At 45.0% G+C, this 20,774-nt stretch overlaps 2 protein-coding genes across 10 annotated transcripts in view; one reads left to right on the top strand and one right to left on the bottom strand.

The window, feature by feature from the left end:
- Nucleotides 1-701: 701 nt before the first annotated feature.
- On the bottom strand, nucleotides 702-14,821 carry LOC143288298 (vacuolar ATPase assembly protein VMA12-like). 7 transcript variants are annotated; one of them, XR_013056059.1, is made up of 7 exons: nucleotides 14,612-14,821; nucleotides 9,795-9,868; nucleotides 8,346-8,435; nucleotides 7,311-7,341; nucleotides 4,817-4,935; nucleotides 1,578-2,474; nucleotides 702-1,525 (listed from the first exon to the last, which is right to left on the bottom strand). XR_013056059.1 is itself a non-coding variant. In XM_076596649.1 (7 exons), the coding sequence occupies exons 1-6, from the start codon at nucleotides 14,802-14,804 to the stop codon at nucleotides 2,394-2,396; spliced, it is 588 nt and encodes a 195-aa protein (XP_076452764.1). In that variant the 5' UTR covers nucleotides 14,805-14,821; the 3' UTR covers nucleotides 702-2,000; nucleotides 2,391-2,393. The 7 variants fall into 7 exon arrangements, 2 of the variants coding, with proteins under 2 accessions (XP_076452764.1, XP_076452763.1); XR_013056060.1 differs by having other exon boundaries at nucleotides 1,638-2,474; XR_013056062.1 differs by having other exon boundaries at nucleotides 1,751-2,474.
- Nucleotides 14,822-14,887: 66 nt separating this feature from the next.
- Nucleotides 14,888-20,774, top strand: part of LOC143288296 (splicing factor, suppressor of white-apricot homolog) — a 46,540-nt gene continuing 40,653 nt past the window's right edge. Inside the window, exons 1-2 of one of the 3 annotated variants that reach the window (XM_076596643.1) lie at nucleotides 14,888-15,081; nucleotides 17,721-17,887. In XM_076596643.1, the coding sequence (XP_076452758.1) occupies nucleotides 14,894-15,081; nucleotides 17,721-17,887 (355 nt within the window). In that variant the 5' untranslated portion in view covers nucleotides 14,888-14,893. Of the gene's footprint in view, nucleotides 15,730-17,720; nucleotides 17,888-20,774 lie in introns of all 3 variants that reach the window. The other 2 variants (XM_076596646.1, XM_076596645.1) reach the window with 2 other exon arrangements.

The raw sequence follows: 20,774 nt of genomic DNA, 5'->3' as shown, positions 1-20,774 counted from the left end.
GATTTGTTTACGCAGTTTTGTTTGTTCCCTCAAGGCCTGATAAAGCATGTTGGGTTACCTGATAAAGCGTGTTGGGTTACCTGATAAAGCGTGTTGGGTTACCTGATAAAGCTTGTTGGGTTTCGCTGCTGGTCAGGCATCTGCATAGCAGATGTGGTGTAGCGTATATGGATTTGTCTGAACGCAGTGACACCTTGAGTAGAATCGTGGAAACAGTTCTTAGCATTTTACTTGGTGACAGAACACAAAGTAGGACTGCAGGAAACAGGCGCACATCCACGTTGGTGTGTGTTCATGTGTGTGTGTACACACGTACATCCACGTTGGTGTGTTCATGTGTGTGTGTACACACGTACATCCACGTTGGTGTGTTCATGTGTGTGTGTACACACGTACATCCACGTTGGTGTGTGTTCACGCGTGTGTGTACACACGTACATCCACGTTGGTATGTGTTCATGTGTGTGTGTACACACGTACATCCACGTTGGTGTGTGTTCACGCGTGTGTGTACACACGTACAAACGCATCAGATACACAAAAATGACTGGCAATGGGACGTGTACACATGTATATAGGAACAGCCATCCACATGCCTCAACACAAATGCAGAGCAACTCGCACAGTTTTAAAACATGCGCACGCACGCGCACACACTCACTCACAAACGGTGGAACCTGAATTTCAAAAGAAACTGAGAATTTTGTTGGTCTGCTTTTCTCTTTTATTACCACTTCGCACATTGCACTGAAAAATACTGGTGTACAAAGGTTTCCACACACGTACATGTGCAATGTCCACACACAATACACATATTAAAAGGTACACACACGCATATACTTCTTGGTTTTTATTGTTGACTATGTTGCTAATTGGTGTTACATAGTTATTTATGAATTGTTAATTCCATTGTTCAAGTTTATCCTTTCTCTGTATATCCCCCTGTAACCACCATCCCCCCCCCCCGCCCCCCCCCGCCTCTCCCCCCACCACCACACATGACACGTCTCATATCACCTGAAGTGAAAAGATGTGAAAGAAAGAACACAAGCATATGCATACCATAAAGTAGCACACACACATGCATTCATGTACAGATTATACAATAAGATTCACACACAAAGCACATATAACAATGCACACACAAGCATACAATATCACAAAGTAGCGTACACACATGCATTAATGTATATAATAAGATGTCTACACACTGGTTTAAACCTCACACAAATGTGCAGTTCACTGATGCACATCTTGAAGAATCCACCGGAGATCAATAAATTGTGCAGTTCCTATTTCTATAAATAGTTTGTTTTAAAGGGTACATGTGTACTAAAAGTTCACTTCAGTTAGTTTTAAAGGGTACATGTGTTCACTTCAGAATGTGCCTAAAGTAGAGTACACTAAAAGTTCACTTCAGAGTACACTAAAAGGTGGCTCCAGTGTACTAAAATTGACTTCAGTGGCTAGATAGGCGATAAACTTGAAACAAAACATGTGGTCTCTCAGAGGCGGCTGACTGAACCTACACTGGAGGCACAGCCATACAAAGAGCTATCTTTGTTTCTCACTTCAACCTTCACTGAAGGCACAGCCATACAAAGAGCTATCTTTGTCAAGGTGTTTCTCACTTCAACCTACACTGAAGGCACAGCCATACAAAGAGCTGATCTTTGTTTCTCACTTCAACCTTCACTGAAGGCACAGCCATACAAAGAGCTATCTTTGTCAAGGTGTTTCTCACTTCAACCTACACTGAAGGCACAGCCATACAAAGAGCTATCTTTGTCAAGGTGTTTCTCACTTCAACCTACACTGAAGGCACAGCCATACAAAGAGCTGATCTTTGTTTCTCACTTCAACCTTCACTGAAGGCACAGCCATACAAAGAGCTATCTTTGTCAAGGTGTTTCTCACTTCAACCTACACTGAAGGCACAGCCATACAAAGAGCTGATCTTTGTCAAGGTGTTGCTCACTTCAGTGTTGGATGGTCTTTGTCTGTCAACACACCAGAAAAGTGGAGAAGATAGTTCCCTCATTTTCTGCACGCCAGACAACCAACCACACACACACCATACATCCTCCCACTATACATCCCGCCCTATACAAACACACACACATGTACCATACAAACACACACACACACACACCACACACACACACACCTGACAAACACACACACATGTACCATACAAACACACACACACCAGACAAATACACACACACACTTACCACACAACCCTGCACCCCCACACCCCGAACACACACACACCAGACACACACACACTAGACAAACACACACACACCACACACACACACCAGACAAACACACACACACACACACATACCATACAACCCTGCACACCCACCCCCCTAACACACACACACCAGCTATTGTGGGCTGTACTTCAGCAAGAAATAGAGATCAGCGAAGAAGACAATGGTGGCGAAGATGAGGCCTGTCATCAGTTGCTGGAAAGAAACAACACACGTGTCAGTGATGCACTGGCAAACAACACACGTCAACAACACACTGAAGAAACAACACAGGTGTCAGTGATGCACTGGCAAACAACACATGTCAGCAACACACTAATTAATACAACATACATGTCAACAACACACTGACAAACACAACACACGTCAACAACACACTGAAGAAACAACACATGTGTCATTGATGCACTGGCAAACAATACACATCAGCAACACACTAATTAATACAACATAAAACGTCAACAACACTGACAAACACAACACACGTCAACAACACACTGACAAACACAACACGTGTCGACCACACACTGACAAACACAAAACACATATCAGCGACACACTGACAAACAACACATATGACACACTAATACAACACACATGTCAACAACACACTGACAAACACATTTCAACGGTATACTGACACAAACAACATGCATATCAACCACACACTGACAAACACAACACCCGTGTCAACGACATGCTAACACAACACATGTCAGCAACACGATGACAAATGCAACTTACGTCAAGGACACACTGACAACACAACACATATGTCAACGGCATGCTGACAAACACAACACACATATCAAGGAAACACTGACAAATTCAACACATATATGTCAATGACACACTGACAAACACAACACACATATCGACAACACGCTGACTAAAACAAGACACATGTCAAGGACACACTGACAAACATAACACACATATCAACAACATGCTGACAAACACAACACATATCGACAACACACTAAAACACAACACACATGTCAACGACACACTGACAAACAGAACACACACATCAAGGACATGCTGACAAACGCAACACACATATCGACGACATGCTGACAAACACAACACACATATCAAGGACACACTGACAAACAGCACATGTCAAGGACACAATGACAAACACAACACATACATCAAGGACAAAGACAACACAGATGACAGACAAAACACAGGGTTCACAAGACAGAGGGACCCACTGGCAGTCTTGGGGGTTTCTCTCTGCTCAGCAGATGTGGTGTAGCGTACACCGATTTGTCAACGCAGTGACGCCTCCTTGAGAAACTGAACTGAGCTGATCTCCCCCTCCACTAGACTTTGAGAAGTGGTCTGGATGCTAGTCATTCGGATGAACCAAGGTCCCGTGTGCACCTTGCGCTTAGCACACATAGAAGAACCCACGGCAACCAAAAGGTTGTCCCTGGCAAACTTCTGTAGAAAAATTTACTTTGACAGGAAAACAAATACAAGTGCAGGCAGAAAAAAGGGGGAAATAATGGTGGTGCTGCACTGTCCCCAAGAGCTGTGGGCACAGCAGCCTGAATTTCACGGAGAAATCTGGTGTGACAAAATGCATAACCTATTGAAGGATAGACATGTCCGACTATGACCATCACAACAGCAGAGGAATCAGCTACTGCCCCAACAATCTGGGCTGGAATTTGATTATCCTGGAAAGTGTCAAGGAAAGTACATCCCCACTCTCTGGGCCATGAGGTGTTGGGATGGTTCCCAAAGGCCAAACAGTGCCCAAGGCTGCAGCACTGAGAGCCAGTGCAGTCTTGCCTCCTGGTGTGAGTCAGAGTCACAGTCCTTGACAAAAGACTGGGCTGTAAAGGACGTCCCATTACAGTGAGAAACCACTGGTCATACAGCTTTCAGCTTTCACCCCACCTGTCATCTCTCTTTGCTGCTGGCCCACCTGTCAGCTTTCACCCACCTGTCCATCTCTCTTTGCTGCTGGCCCACCAGTCAGCTTTCACCCACCTGTCATCTCTCTTTGCTGCTGGCCCACCTGTCAGCTTTCACCCACCTGTCATCTCTCTTTGCTGCTGGCCCACCTGTCAGCTTTCACCCACCTGTCATCTCTCTTTGCTGCTGGCCCACCTGTCAGCTTTCACCCACCTGTCATCTCTCTTTGCTGCTGGCCCACCTGTCAGCTTTCACCCACCTGTCATCTCTCTTTGCTGCTGGCCCACCTGTCAGCTTTCACCCACCTGTCATCTCTCTTTGCTGCTGGCCCACCTGTCAGCTTTCACCCACCTGTCATCTCTCTTTGCTGCTGGCCCACCTGTCAGCTTTCACCCACCTGTCATCTCTCTTTGCTGCTGGCCCACCTGTCAGCTTTCACCCACCTGTCATCTCTCTTCTTTTTTCTTCTCTGCCACTCCTACCTTCACTCCTCTGTATACGCCAGTGGGTTTTAACATGCAGGACGCTTTTTACCCCCGCCGTGTAGGCAGTCATACTCCGTTTTCAGGGAGTATCTGTGAGACAAGCTGAAGCATTACAAGACTAACCGCGGGGAAGATCTTGGCCCCCAGTGCCACCTCTACTCCCTTGTAGCCGAAGGCAAAGGCTCCGCCCACCGTCACCAGGAAGTTGATCACCGCTATCAGCTGTCGGTTCAGGCTCTTCACTGTCGGCACACAGCAACCACATGACATGTCACTGTCAGCACACAGCAACCACATGACATGTCACTGTCAGCACACAGCAACCACATGACACATCACTGTCGGAACACAGCAACCACATGACACATCACTGTCAGCACACAGCAACCACGTGACATGTCACTGTCAGCACACAGCAACCACATGACATGTCACTGTAGAAACACAGCAACCACATGACATGTCACTGTCAGCACACAGCAACCACATGACATGTCACTGTCGGAACACAGCAAACACATGACATGTCACTGTCAGCAAACGGCAACCACATGACACGTCACTGTCGGCACACGACATCCACATGACATTACAGAACAATCACATGACATTTCCCTGTCGGCACACGGCTACCACATGACATGCCACTGTCGGCACACAGCAACCACATGACATGTCACTGTCAACTCACAGCAACCACATCACATGTCACTGTCAACTCACAGCAACCACATGACACATCACTGTCAGCACACAGCAATCACATGATGGGTCACTGTCAGCAATCACATGACATGTCACTGTTGGCACACAGCAACCACATATCACAGAGCGATCACATGACACATCACTGTCGGAACACATCAATCATGACACACCACTGTCGGCACACCTCAATCATGACACACCACTATCAGCACACCTCAATCATGACACACCACTGTCGGCACACATCAATCATGACACACCACTGTCAGCACACAGCAATCACATGACAAGTCACACATCAACCACATGACACGTCACGTCACGTCTGTTGGCACACAGTAACCACATGACACTCAGCTATCGGCACACAGTAGCCGCATGACACGTCACTGTCAGCACACATCAACCACATGACACATCACAGAGCAATCACATTACACATCACTGTTGGGACACAGCAACCACATGACATGTCACTGCCGGCACACAGCAACCACATGACATGTCACTGCCGGCACACAGCAACCACATGACACAGCGACCACATGACACATCACACAGCAATCACATAACACATCACTGTAGACACACAAACTATGACACGTCATTGTTGGCGCACAGCAATCACATGACACGTCACTGTCAGCACACATCAATCACATGACAAGTCACACAACAATCACATGACACGTCACTGTCAACACACATCAATCACATCACACGTCACTGTCAGAACACAGCAATCACATCACAAGTCACACAGCAATCACATCATACAGCAATCACATGACACGTCGCTGTCAGCTCACAGCAAACACATGACACGTCACTGTCAACTCACAGCAAACACATGACACGTCACTGTCAGCACACAACAAACACATGACATGTCACTACAGGCACACAGCAATCACATGACAGGTCACTATCAGCTCACAGCAATCACATGACACGTCACTATCAGCTCACAGCAATCACATGACATGTCACTATCAGCTCACAGCAATCACATGACACGTCACTGTCAGCTCACAGCAATCACATGACACGTCACTGTCAACACACAGAAATCACTGTGTTATACATGCTTACACAAGCATGTATAACATAAGCATGTATTCAAAAAGTCTGTATTACACAAGCCTGCATTATAGAAGCATGTATTTCACAAGCATGTATTACATAAGTGTGTAATATACAAGCGTGTGTTTCGCACATCTGTAATACACAAGACTGTATTATAAAAGTGTGCATTATAGTATACAAGCCTGTATAATGCAAGTCTGTACTACAAAAGTCTGCATCACACAAGCATAACACAAGTGTGTATCACAGAAGTCTATACAGCACATGTTTGTAATACTATTACACAAGTAAGTACTGCACAAGTGTGTACAACACAAACCAGTGACTAAGCCTCAGTTTCAGTTTCTCAAGGAGGCGTCACTGTGTTCAGACAAATCCATACACGCTACACCACGTCTGCCAGGCAGATTCCAGACAGCAGCATGACTCAACGTGCTTGGGCGCGCCTTGAATGCATGCTTATATATCAAATTTGTGTACTTATCACAGTGGATTTCTTTTCATGTAATTCTGCAAGAAGACAATACCCTTGTTGCCATGGGTTCTTTTTCAGTGCGCCAAGTGTGTGCTGCACACGGGACCTCGGTTTATCATCTCATCCGAATGACAAGACGCTCAGTCGGACTTTCCAGTCAACCTGGGAGACAGGGAGAGAGTGGGACTGGAACCCACACCTTCACCGACTCTCTGTACTGGGAGCCCAGCATCTTAACCATTCTACCCCCCCCCCCCCCCCCCCTCTGACCAAACTATTCCCAACAGTAACTACACAAGTCTGCAGTGCTGGCTACATGCCTGTCCTGCTCAAGTGATTCATGCTTACCATCTTCCTGGAAACGCACTTCTTGCTTCACCTGAAACCACACAATCACTTTCACTTTCAAGGAGGTGTCAAAAAGGCTGAGTGCTGCTTTAATCTAACGACTTTTGGGCATATGTGTGTGTGTGTGTGTGTGTGTGTTCATGTGGGTGTGTTTATATGTGTGTTTATGTGTGTTTGTGTGAGTGTTCGTGTGTGTGTGTGTTTACGTGTGTGTGTTCATGTGTGTGTGTTTATGTGTGTGTGTGTGTGTGTTCATGTGTGTGTGTTCATGTGTGTTTGTGTGTGTGTGTTCATGTGTGTGTGTTCATGTGTGTGTGTGTGTTTATGTGTGTGAGTTTATGTGTGTTCATGTGAGTGTGTGTGTGTGTGTGTGTCAGTGTGGACGTGTGGCCACAAGGAATGCAGAGCGATGCTCACCGAAGGGTCCACGATGTGCGTCATTCTCCTGTGTGTGTGTGTGCTCACCGAAGGGTCCACGTTGTGCGTCATTCTCCTCTGTGTGTGTGTGTGCTCACCGAAGGGTCCACGTTGTGCGTCATTCTCCTGTGTGTGTGTGTGTGTGTGTGTGTGTGTATGCTCACCGAAGGGTCCACGTTGTGCGTCATTCTCCTGTGTGTGTGTGTGTGTGTGTGCTCACCGAAGGGTCCACATTGTGCGTCATTCTCCTGTGTGTGTGTGTGTGTGTGTGCTCACCGAAGGGTCCACATTGTGCGTCATTCTCCTCTGTGTGTGTGTGTGTGTGTGTGTGCTCACCGAAGGGTCCACGTTGTGCGTCATTCTCCTGTGTGTGTGTGTGCTCACCGAAGGGTCCACGTTGTGCGTCATTCTCCTGTGTGTGTGTGTGTGCTCACCGAAGGGTCCACGTTGTGCGTCATTCTCCTGTGTGTGTGTGTGTGTGTGTGTGCTCACCGAAGGGTCCACATTGTGCGTCATTCTCCTGTGTGTGTGTGTGTGTGTGTGTGTGTGTATGCTCACCGAAGGGTCCACATTGTGCGTCATTCTCCTGTGTGTGTGTGTGTGTGTGTGTATGCTCACCGAAGGGTCCACGTTGTGCGTCATTCTCCGGTATTCTCGTTCCTCCTCTGCGGCTCTCAGCTTCTGCACTCGGGCCTCCAGCTCCGGGTCCTACACCACAAATTCAAAACACGCTAAAGCACCCCTTTACCACACGCTGGCAGTCACTCCATAGCATGTCTCTACCATGCTATCTTCAATCATGGTCACATTCCTTTCAGCATTTATCTTTTGTGGCTTGGAGCCTGGCCAAAAAGACACAGCCATGGCACAGCTGAAAAAAAAAGCATCCGTCTCACACAACCTGAAAAAAAAAAAAAAAAATCCTCTGAAAACACACAGCTGAAAAACTATGTGAACCTAAAAAAAATTTACCCCCCCCCCACCAGACCACCTCCTCCCCCCCAAAAAAAACACCAAAAACACTCAGCTGGACAACTACCTGAACCTGAAAAGAAGAATGAAAAAAACACCACCCCAAAACCCACCCAAAACACACAGCTGAAAAAGAAAATGAGGCACAAGTACAGTGACAGTCCTGCTTCAGTTTCAGTTTCAGTTTTTCATGGAGGTGTCACTGCATTTGGACAGGTCCTGTTTAAGCTGCACCACATCTGCTAGGCAGATGCCTGACCAGCTGCAGAACCCAATGCAGTTACTCATTTAGCCTGGTCTTGAGTATATACATATATATCTGTGTCTTCCGGGCGCGGATTGGCCTGACCAGTCATCTGCGCACCCACAGAGCCCAACCCACCCATCCCCAGGATGACTAGATGGTTCCTCGTCGACCCTGACGGACGAACCACATATATCTGTGTACCTATCAGAGTGGATTTTTCCCACAGAGTTTTGCCAGAGGACAACGCTCTCATTGCCATGGGTTCTTTTTCAATGCATCAAGCGCCTGCTGCACACAGGAAACTGGGTTTATCATCTCATCTGAATGACAGGACACTCAGTTTGATTTTCCAGTCAACTTGGGAGACATGGCCATCGGGGATTGGAACCCACACCCTCACGGACTGTGTACCGACCAATGAGAGTCTACACCACTCCGACACCTTCCTTCTCATGGTCCTGCACATGAAGTGAGGCATGCCTCTCACTGACATGTCCGCCAAATGTTCATCAGAGGATTAAAAACAAAACAAAAGCGACCTGAACGTAACCATGGTCATGTATAATAAACAACATAATACACATTAAAAACAGGTGAAAAAAAACAAGCGCGCACACACACACACACACACAAAAGCCAAAAAGCATCTGACATGTCTGAGGTGCCAGGAAGAAGAGTTAATGCCCAGTTATCAGGTGTTCGTTCGTTCGTTTATTTATTTATAGTCTGTTCATCTAAGATGATGATATTAGACTGAATTTATATTAGACTCAGTTATCTGGTGTCAAGTCCAAAACAACCCCCCCCCCCACACACACACACACACTGTAGCTCCAAAGAACACTTACCCTGGGAGGAAAGGTGACAGCAGGCAGGGTCACATCACTGCCACTCAACATCTCATGAAGATACACAGCATGGCCTGTGCACAGAAAACAACAACAAAAAACACACAACCAGTCAAACACTTTGAATTCCCAGCTAAAAATGATTGTTGACAAACTACATCATGCTGAAATGCTAGCTAACAGAATGCTTATCAACATCACCGTTGCTTGTGTTCAGTTGGTATGGCAACTGTATAGTGCATGTGTGTGTGTGTGTGTGTGTGCATGCATGTGTTACCACCCAGCCAGTCAGTTTCAGTTTCAGTAGCTCAAGGAGGCATCACTGCGTTCGGACAAATCCATATACGCTACACCACATCTGCCAAGCAGATGCCTGACCAGCAGCATAACCCAACGCGCTTAGTCAGTCCTTGAGAAAAAAAAAGAAGAAAAAAAAGGGGGTGAATAAATAATAGATAAATACATAAAGAAAAATTACTACTACCACTACTACTACTATGTATAAGGCACAAAAACTTGATGAAGTCAGCTATAAGCGTACATAAATAAATAATAATTATAATATAAAAAAGTAGTAATAATAATAATAATAAATAAATAAATAAAAAGACAACAATGATGATAAATAAGCAAATAAATGTTAAACATGGAGACACACATTCACACATACACCCACATACGCATAACAGATATGCACCAAACATGCAGTTTCACAGATATGAAAGCACAGTCAAATACACATAAACGTACATGAGCCCCAACACACACACCCCCCCACACACACACACATTACCCTGCACCTCCTCTACCCCCCTCCTCCACACACTCATTTCTAGGCTACGTATCACAGCTTCCACGGCACACACACACATACACACAGATGAACACTTACTTGTACAAGCACACACACATACGCCCATATCCCCCACCCCAACCCCACACACATATATATACAAAGATATATATATACACACCTGCACGTTCCAATATTCCGTTGCTCCCACAGTGTAGGCATGCATACACACACATACCTCATCCTCTACCCCCCCTCACCCCCACACCTTCCCCCCCCCACCACCACCACCACCACACACACATACGCACGTGCACAGAACTCTCCTGACACTTGTGTACACTTACACCCTCGCGCATGCACAAACACACTCAAACACACAGACCCACACATACACACACACACAGAGGCTGCCAGTGATTGGCTGCAAGAGGGATGGGAAAAGATCTCTGATGCCAAGAACGTGGCGTCTAGTGTGTTGCTCAGTCTATTGTATTTGGAAAAGCCCACAGAGACTCTGTTCCGTTTTGAAGAAATTTGCGCAATGTTGGTTTGGAAATGATGCCGGTATTTGTTTGATTAGCAAGGCATTGTGCTCTACCTTTCATGTTAGACTTGCGGCCGCTCCCTCCCTCTACCTTTATTTCTTTGAGGCGATCGATGGTGTGATGGCTTTGTACCTGTTCTTTTTGATATTCTTTGACTTTTCTGAGGATTTCCGATTTTCCTAGATGTAGGCCGCTCATTGTTGTTGCATTACCAGCAAGTCTGTCAGCTCGCTCATTTCCCTTAACACCTGCATGTCCCGGGCTGTGACCACTTCCGCAGGTAGACTGTTCCAGGTGTTCAGGACTCTCTGGGAGAAGTACCAGCTGCGTACTGCAAGCCTGCATCTACCCTTGGCCAGTTTCAGGGAGTGCCCCCTGGTGTCCCGACTGGTGTTTAGTTCGAGGTGAGGTCTGTCTGTATCGTACAAACCATGTAGGTACTTGCAGACATCAATCATGTCACCTCGTTTCCTTCGGTGCTCTAAGCTTGGTAAATGCAGGTAGGCCAGTCTTTCATTACATGGTTTATCTTTGATGCAGGCCAACAGCTTAGTGGCTCTACGCTAGACATCCTCAACTTCAGTGCACAATGTCTTGTGATGGGGCTGCCATACCGAGTGTCCATATTCCAGAATTGGTCACACAAGGCTTTTGTACAGCTGAATAAACAGATCTGGGCTTAGAAAATCGAATGTTCGTCGAATAATTCCCACCACTTGGTTAGCCTTTCTAATTGTTTTACCGACGTGTTCTTTGAAACAGAGGTCCTTGTCGACGAAGATGCCCAGGTCTTTTTCAACTGCACTCTCTTGTAGCTGGACATTGCACTCCTCCCCGTCCCCAGTCCCTTTCATGTAGTACACTGCCTCAGATTTCTTCGTCCCCAGTTTCAGGACATGGCGTTGATCTGGATGGAAACACAGAAACCATTTGTCTGACCATTCCTGTAGACTGTTAAGGTCATCCTGCAGTGCCTCTATTGCCTCAGTTGTGTCGCTGTATAGACCTTAGTGTCATCAGCAAACATCCGCACTGAACACTACACACTGTTGGGAGGTTGTTTATATACAGTGCAAACATGGTTGGCCTGAGTATCAATCCTTGTGGAATACCACTTGTGACCCTTGCCTGTTGAGAAGTACATCCATTGATCACTACACTCTGGGTTCTGTTTGTCAAGGAGGATTGGATCCAGCCAAGTACCCTGCCTTGTATACCATGTGCTGCAACTTTCAAGAGAAGACGTCTGTGTCGAGTCGAATGCCTTCATGAAGTCTGTGTAGATTACATCTACGCTACCGCCTGCATCTATAGACTCAGTCGAAGCGTTAAGAACATCTAATAACTGGATGATGCACGAGCGTCCCTTTACAAATCCCTGCTGCTCCTTGCATAACAGGTCATTTGTCTCCACATGGTGCATTAACCTTGCCCGCATGATGTTTTCCATCACTTTGAACATAATGCATGTAAAACTCACAGGGTGATAGTTTCCAGGTGTTTCCAGGTAAACTAAGATCAAGAATACTTATATGCTCTAATAAATATCCTTTTTTTTTTTTTTTTTGTAATATCAGAGAGAGCAATTCTGAGAATCAAAATACAGCCAAAATATGAATTTATGTTGGGTTGTTGTTTTTTTATGATGTGAAGACGATAATATCAAAACACACAGAGAAAGCAATTCTATGGATCAAAATACATTCAATAAATGAGTTCAATGTTTTTTTGGTATGAAGATGACAGTTTCAAAACCCAGTCAACTAACTATTTATCACTAAAATTCTCTTCAAACAGCCGTATGATATCAGAGATTAATGTATACAGTAGATTTTCTGATGTATGTATACAGTAGATTTTCTGTTAGTCCACCACCTGTTATTTACTGTTCCCTGGAATATGTAATCTTGAGACTGCAATTTAAGACCTGTTCCTGCATACAATCTTCAATGTCCACACCAAGTGCATTCAGTAAGAGGCTGTAACGGTGTACTCACCAATTTTCTCACATATTTTATAGTCCCACTGTGTGTCAATCTGTCATACTTATTTCGTCCACTTTTTCCTTGAAGTCAGTCAGGCCTTACAATTACATTGGTGCCGACGGCCAGCATCAAACTTCATACTTGTACTTGTATATTGCGGTGTTGAAGGCCTAACCGGCCTGTTCACCGATCCAGAAATATCTCTCACTTGTTATGCAGCATGCGTGGCATATTAATGGTGACAGGCTGGGTCGTACAGTGTAGGCAGGCTCTTCCAATGCGTGTCCAGTCTGTTTTTAAAGGCGTTTACTGATGGGGCAGTCACCACACTATCAGGGAGGCCATTCCATACAGTGACGACTCTCTGGGAAAAATACCCAGCACGCAAGCTCAGCCTGCAATGACCCTTGGCCAGCTTGAGGGTGTTTCCCCGGGTGTCCCTGCCTTGAAAGAGGTGCAGCATGGGTCGATCTGTGTCGTATATTCCGTGTACGTACTTGTACACGTCTATCATGTCACCTCTTGTTCGGCGATGTTCCAGGCTAGGCAGTCTCAGACTAGCGAGACGCTCTGGGTAGGACAGCTGCTTCAGGGAGCCTATCAGGCGGGTTGCTCGCCTCTGTACATCCTCTATGTCAGTGCGTAGGGTCTTGTGTCTTGGCTGCCAAACTGAATGACCATATTCAATGACTGGTCTCACCAGGGACTTATAGAGCGAGACAAAGGTTTCTGGCGTGAGATGGTCGAAAGACCTTCTTATGACCCCTAGGACTTTGTTGGCTTTTGCTGTTGCATGTGCCACATGATTTTTGAAGCTTAGGTCTTTGTCCACCAGTACACCCAGGTCTCTCTGTACGTCACTCTCCTCCAGCCAATGTGTGCATTCCACTCCCAGAGGATCCCGTCCTCTCATGCAGTAGTGGGCTTCCTCTCATGCAGTAGTGGAGTAAATACGACAGTTTCAAATACAGTTGGGAAATCCGTTTACCTGTAAGGTTCTCTTCGAACCCCAATAACAGATATAAATGTTGTTCTTGCTGTGTGGCTATTGCTATCTTGGTTTATTGTCTACGCCTTCGCCTTCTCTGTCAGTCGAGCCTTGCTTCGACACCGGTGTCCGCCATGTTGCTTCTTGAGTGAAGATTCAGTTTCAAAAACACAAAACAAGTTATGGCTACATTTCTCATTGAACAACCACGCGATTTTGAAAACGAATGTGTAAAACAGATTTCCTGACATTCTTACTGCCTGTCATTTGGCATATCCTAGATAAATGTATATTTAGCTGGACTGAGATTGAAGACCTGCGTCTGTCTCACGCATGTGCACACCACACACACACACACACTCGCTCTCTCTCTCTCTCTCTCTCCGCCTAACAGAAAATATAAAGCTTCTATTCTCATGTGAGAACAATTTTTGTTCGACGAGGATTTTTTCACTCATGGAATGATCGGTGTGACAATGACCGCTGGTGAACAGTGACTGTACCTTCGTCTTTAAGTGTTCGAAAGACATCCCGCACAATGGTGAAAGGAACTGGTGATCCTTCTCTGGCTGTGGCATATTGCTCAAGTCCTTTTTTTCTGTGGCTGTCAATCTCCAAGCCGAGGACGTCATTGATATAAGAAATCAACCTGCTTGACAGCTCCACTGATGGTACCGCTTTCTCAATTCCTTCCATGTTTGCGAAAGTAACCTCCCTTGCTTAATCAGGATGTGACCTCATGGGCCTTCGCTTTTTTTCTTTTTCCCTCACTTCCACAATCCAAGATGGCGGCCACTTTGTTATGGGACAACGAGGATACATCTGGACAAAAGCCTCAAGAGAACTCATTAGAAGACTTGTTTGTGTTTGGTTATGCATGTAAATTATTTAGGGATGACGAGAAAGCAAAGCATATCGACGAAGGCAGACATCTTATTCCATGGATGGGAGATGAAAGACTCATGATAGACAGGTCGGTTCCCTCTCGTCTCGCAACTTGCTTGGAGTGGATTAGCCACCTCGGAACCTGTTCGTTCGCGCAAAATGCACTTCGCGTCGGCGACTAATCCTTCTTTCTTTCAGGCTTGTATTTGTATTGTTTCATTATGGAAGAAATGCATTTTCATGTGAATCACAGCTCAAAATGTATGCATGCAACATAGCATGCCTGCTCAACTGCTGATGCTACTCGGTACATTCGTACCTTGCTGTCGGTCTATCAATGTCATGATTATTTTTCGTCATGCTTCAAACTTTAAAATATCCCTTGGGCCCAGTCGACCACCTGCATCATCTTTAGAAAGATGATGCTGACCATGATCTTGATCAGCTCAACCCAACAATCAGAAAATATTGGAAGACCGGAAGACCACATTGGCACATGAGATGGTGAGATGGTGTCCACACAGAATGGATTTCAACCTTTGATGGACTTGACTGGAGCACCACACTCCTCAGCACAATACCAACAGAGAAAGACCTCATCCAACGTCACCTGGATCAGAGAGCTTCTATTGTATGGTCTTGTACCTCCACATTGCTTGTGGAGGATGTTGTTGCTTTTGAATGATTTCATTGCAGGTTGTGGCACATTGCAGGGAGCCCAAGCCGTCATCGATTGGTATGACTTAATATTACAGTATGACATACTATTACAAAAGGTTGACATTTTGATATTCCTTTTCAGTAGTATTTGGTCTATAAAAAAAAAAGTTGAAGAAGTTGTGACAAGGCATTTTTTGACATTGTTGAGTAAACTTATTCAGTTATTCTTTAACTTTGGTCTTCAGCAAAGATTACTAATTTTAAGGTAGCAAGTCAAACCTGTCCTTAATTTTTTTTTTTTTTTTTAATTGACAACAACCGAAGATTGGGGAAATGTGTCTCTGTGTCACTCAGTGTCTGCAAATGTAATTTAGTTTAAAACATTTTTTTATCATTATTATTAACCTTTTGATGTGGTTTATAGAATTTATGAACAAATGTGTTCTCAAACATTGGTCAGAGTGTGTTAATGTTTAATGTTATTTGATTTATTCAGTTATTAAGAATCAAATATTTTTTTATTATGTCATTTTATGTATTATTTGTTTCTTTTTATTTTGTAATTATCATAAACTTATATAAGTGAGACAGTACACACTGTTGGCTTTATAAGCCAGTTAGCTAGGTTTACATTGGAAGTAACAAGATCATTCTGTGGAGTACTGAAACAAAATCAAAAAAGGAATGGGGAGTACCCAGGGCATTTGATTCTTTCAGTCTTTGGATTTGAGACAGGTTTGACTTTTGTAGGGAGTACCCAGGGCATTTGATTCTTTCAGTCTTTGGATTTGAGACAGGTTTGACTTTTGTAGGGAGTACCCAGGGCATTTGATTCTTTCAGTCTTTGGATTTGAGACAGGTTTGACTTTTGTAGTTAACATATTTCTCATTCATTGTATAACTAAACTATAGAGCTAAAACTGTAGAAGCAAATCTTTTATGGTGAATTTTGTGACAGTGTCATTTCACTCTGTAATCTTTCAAGGTGCATTCTATGACAGTGTCATTTCACTCTGTAACCTTTCAAGGTGCATTCTATGACAGTGTCATTTCACTCTGTAACCTTTCAAGGTGCATTCTATGACAATGTCAGTTCACTCTGTGACCATTCTTGCTGTGCCGTGGAGCATTTCCAAGTTTCTATAAAAAGGCACACCCATCAGAGTGTAGTTGCCTCAAAAGACATTCAGTTCTGGGAGAATTCTAAGAGATGTGAGTCACTGATCAGAATGATCAGTGCTGAGCGCATTAAATGCACGGTGCTAGTCCAGCCATTCATTAATATTTTACACTCTGAGAAAGATTAGCAGACCTCAGGTGACTGTTCTCTGAAATTAGTGGAAAGAAAAAATCAGAGAAAAAAAGAAGAAAAAAAGCAGAGAAAACTTAAATCTGAAGAGACTGGAAATAATAGTGCAAAGTAGAGAATCAACACTTAATGAACTTGTTACTCACTTCAAGTAAACACAATCATTTATCAATTATACCTGGAAGTGGGAAGTAAAACGGAGTTACAGTACACAATAATTTGTGAAAACTCAAAACTGTACGGTTTGTGAAAGTGAAAAATAAGATAGAATAAACACACTAATTGATAAAATAAAAATGATTGTCACAATACTATACGGTATACCTTAAAGTGAAAAAGTGGAACACACAATATGCAACTAAAAATTAATAAATCATTGTCAGAAAAGATACTGAATAGATTTGGGGTTGGCATCTCTGTTCATTGGAAAAATGTCAGTATAAACAATAGAAAGCATCAAAAATGTTAATTGAAAGCAAATATGAAAGATATTCTGGAAAATATATTTGATTCGTTCATGCAAGCAGTGTTTGAAATTATATTTGATTATTTTATATTGGTTTGTTTTTGGTTGTTGATAATGATATGTTTCTATTTCTTCTTGTCTGTTACTGCACATAATTAGCTAGTAAGTAGATACATATTCCCTGTCTTTGATGGTGGTGTACAAGAGTCAGTTAAACTGCGTGAGCATGTGTGGGAGTGTTCAAGTGCTGAAGGAAGATGCTGACACAAGGGGGTTTGTGTGTGTGGCGTAGATATGACGGGCGTGGCCACCTGTACGACCTGACGCGCTATGATGCCGACCTGGTGAAGGGCATGCCTGTGGAGCTGACAGAGGAGGAGAAGGCCGTGGAGGCCGCCTGTGATGAGGAGCGCTACCTGGAGCTGGTCACTGACGTTCAGGAGAAAGCCATGTATGAAGGTAGGACTGACGTCCAGGAGAAAGCCATGATGTATGAAGGTAGGACTGACGTCCAGGAGAAAGCCATGTATGAAGGTAAGACTGACGTCCAGGAGAAAGCCATGTATGAAGGTCAGACTGACGTCCAGGAGAAAGCCATGTATGAAGGTCAGACTCCAGGAGAAAGCCATGTATGAAGGTCAGACTGACATCCAGGAGAAAGCCATGTATGAAGGTCAGACTGACATCCAGGAGAAAGCCATGTATGAAGGTCAGACTGACGTCCAGGAGAAAGCCATGTATGAAGGTCAGACTGACGTCCAGGAGAAAGCCATGTATGAAGGTCAGACTGACATCCAGGAGAAAGCCATGTATAAAGGTCAGACTGACATCCAGGAGAAAGCCGTGTATGAAGGTAGGACTGACGTCCAGGAGAAAGCCGTGTATGAAGGTAGGACTGACGTCCAGGAGAAAGCCATGTATGAAGGTCAGACTGACGTCCAGGAGAAAGCCATGTATGAAGGTCAGACTGACATCCAGGAGAAAGCCATGTATGAAGGTCAGACTGACATCCAGGAGAAAGCCGTGTATGAAGGTCAGACTGACATCCAGGAGAAAGCCATGTATGAAGGTAAGACTGACGTCCAGGAGAAAGCCATGTATGAAGGTCAGACTGACATCCAGGAGAAAGCCATGTATAAAGGTCAGACTGACATCCAGGAGAAAGCCGTGTATGAAGGTAGGACTGACGTACAGGAGAAAGCCATGTATGAAGGTCAGACTGACATCCAGGAGAAAGCCATGTATGAAGGTCAGACTGACATCCAGGAAAAAGCCATGTATGAAGGTCAGACTGACATCCAGGAGAAAGCCATGTATGAAGGTAAGACGACGTCCAGGAGAAAGCCATGTATGAAGGTCAGACTGACGTCCAGGAGAAAGCCATGTATGAAGGTAAGACTGACGTCCAGGAGAAAGCCATGTATGAAGGTCAGACTGACATCCAGGAGAAAGCCGTGTATGAAGGTCAGACTGACGTCCAGGAGAAAGCCATGTATGAAGGTCAGACTGACATCCAGGAGAAAGCCGTGTATGAAGGTCAGACTGACATCCAGGAGAAAGCCATGTATGAAGGTAAGACTGACGTCCAGGAGAAAGCCATGTATGAAGGTCAGACTGACGTCCAGGAGAAAGCCATGGATGAAGGTCAGACTCCAGGAGAAAGCCATGTATGAAGGTCAGACTGACATCCAGGAGAAAGCCATGTATGAAGGTAAGACGATGTCCAGGAGAAAGCCATGTATGAAGGTCGGACTGATGTCCAGGAGAAAGCCATGTATGAAGGTAAGACTGACGTCCAGGAGAACGCCATGTATGAAGGTCAGACTGACATCCAGGAGAAAGCCATGTATGAAGGTCAGACTGACGTCCAGGAGAAAGCCATGTATGAAGGTCAGACTGACATCCAGGAGAAAGCCATGTATGAAGGTCAGACTGACATCCAGGAGAAAGCCATGTATGAAGGTCAGACTCCAGGAGAAAGCCATGTATGAAGGTCAGACTGACAACCAGGAGAAAGCCATGTATGAAGGTCAGACTGACATCCAGGAGAAAGCCATGTATGAAGGTAAGACGATGTCCTGGAGAAAGCCATGTATGAAGGTCAGACTGACGTCCAGGAGAAAGCCATGTATGAAGGTCAGACTGATGTCCAGGAGAAAGCCGTGTATGAAGGTCAGACTGATGTCCAGGAGAAAGCCATGTATGAAGGTCAGACTGACGTGCAGGAGTAAGCCATGTATGAAGGTCAGACTGACATCCAGGAGAAAGCCATGTATGAAGGTCAGACTGACATCCAGGAGAAAGCCTTGTATGAAGGTCAGACTGACATCCAGGAGAAAGCCGTGTATGAAGGTCAGACTGACATCCAGGAGAAAGCCGTGTATGAAGGTAAGACGATGTCCTGGAGAAAGCCATGTATGAAGGTCAGACTGACGTCCAGGAGAAAGCCGTGTATGAAGGTCAGACTGACGTCCAGGAGAAAGCCGTGTATGAAGGTCAGACTGATGTCCAGGAGAAAGCCGTGTATGAAGGTCAGACTGACATCCAGGAGAAAGCCATGTATGAAGGTCAGACTGACGTCCAGGAGAAAGCCATGTATGAAGGTAAGACTGACGTCCAGGAGAAAGCCATGTATAAAGGTCAGACTGACATCCAGGAGAAAGCCTTGTATGAAGGTAAGACTGATGTCCAGGAGAAAGCCATGTATGAAGGTCAGACTGACATCCAGGAGAAAGCCTTGTATGAAGGTCAGACTCCAGGAGAAAGCCATGTATGAAGGTCAGACTGACATCCAGGAGAAAGCCATGTATGAAGGTAAGACTGACGTCCAGGAGAAAGCCATGTATGAAGGTCAGACTGACATCCAGGAGAAAGCCATGTATGAAGGTAAGACTGATGTCCAGGAGAAAGCCATGTATGAAGGTAAGACTGATGTCCAGGAGAAAGCCATGTATGAAGGTCAGACTGACATCCAGGAGAAAGCCATGTATAAAGGTCAGACTGACATCCAGGAGAAAGCCGTGTATGAAGGTAGGACTGACGTACAGGAGAAAGCCATGTATGAAGGTCAGACTGACATCCAGGAGAAAGCCATGTATGAAGGTCAGACTGACATCCAGGAAAAAGCCATGTATGAAGGTCAGACTGACATCCAGGAGAAAGCCATGTATGAAGGTAAGACGACGTCCAGGAGAAAGCCATGTATGAAGGTCAGACTGACGTCCAGGAGAAAGCCATGTATGAAGGTAAGACTGACGTCCAGGAGAAAGCCATGTATGAAGGTCAGACTGACATCCAGGAGAAAGCCGTGTATGAAGGTCAGACTGACGTCCAGGAGAAAGCCATG

The sequence above is a fragment of the Babylonia areolata genome, chromosome 12, assembly GCF_041734735.1.
Source record: "Babylonia areolata isolate BAREFJ2019XMU chromosome 12, ASM4173473v1, whole genome shotgun sequence".
Taxonomy (NCBI): domain Eukaryota; kingdom Metazoa; phylum Mollusca; class Gastropoda; order Neogastropoda; family Buccinidae; genus Babylonia; species Babylonia areolata.
Note: the sequence above shows the minus strand (reverse complement) of the source record. Positions and strands in the feature narration are given on the sequence as shown.

Coding starts and splice junctions, on each gene's coding strand:
- LOC143288298 (XM_076596648.1), bottom strand. CDS start 14,804: ATGGAAGGAATTGAGAAAGCGGTACCATCAGTGGAGCTGTCAAGCAGG. Junction 8,436..9,794: donor CTGTCACCTTTCCTCCCAGG/GTAAGTGTTCTT, acceptor TTTGTGGTGTAG/GACCCGGAGCTGGAGGCCCG. Junction 2,475..4,816: donor GGGCCAAGATCTTCCCCGCG/GTTAGTCTTGTA, acceptor GTTTCTTTCCAG/CAACTGATGACAGGCCTCAT.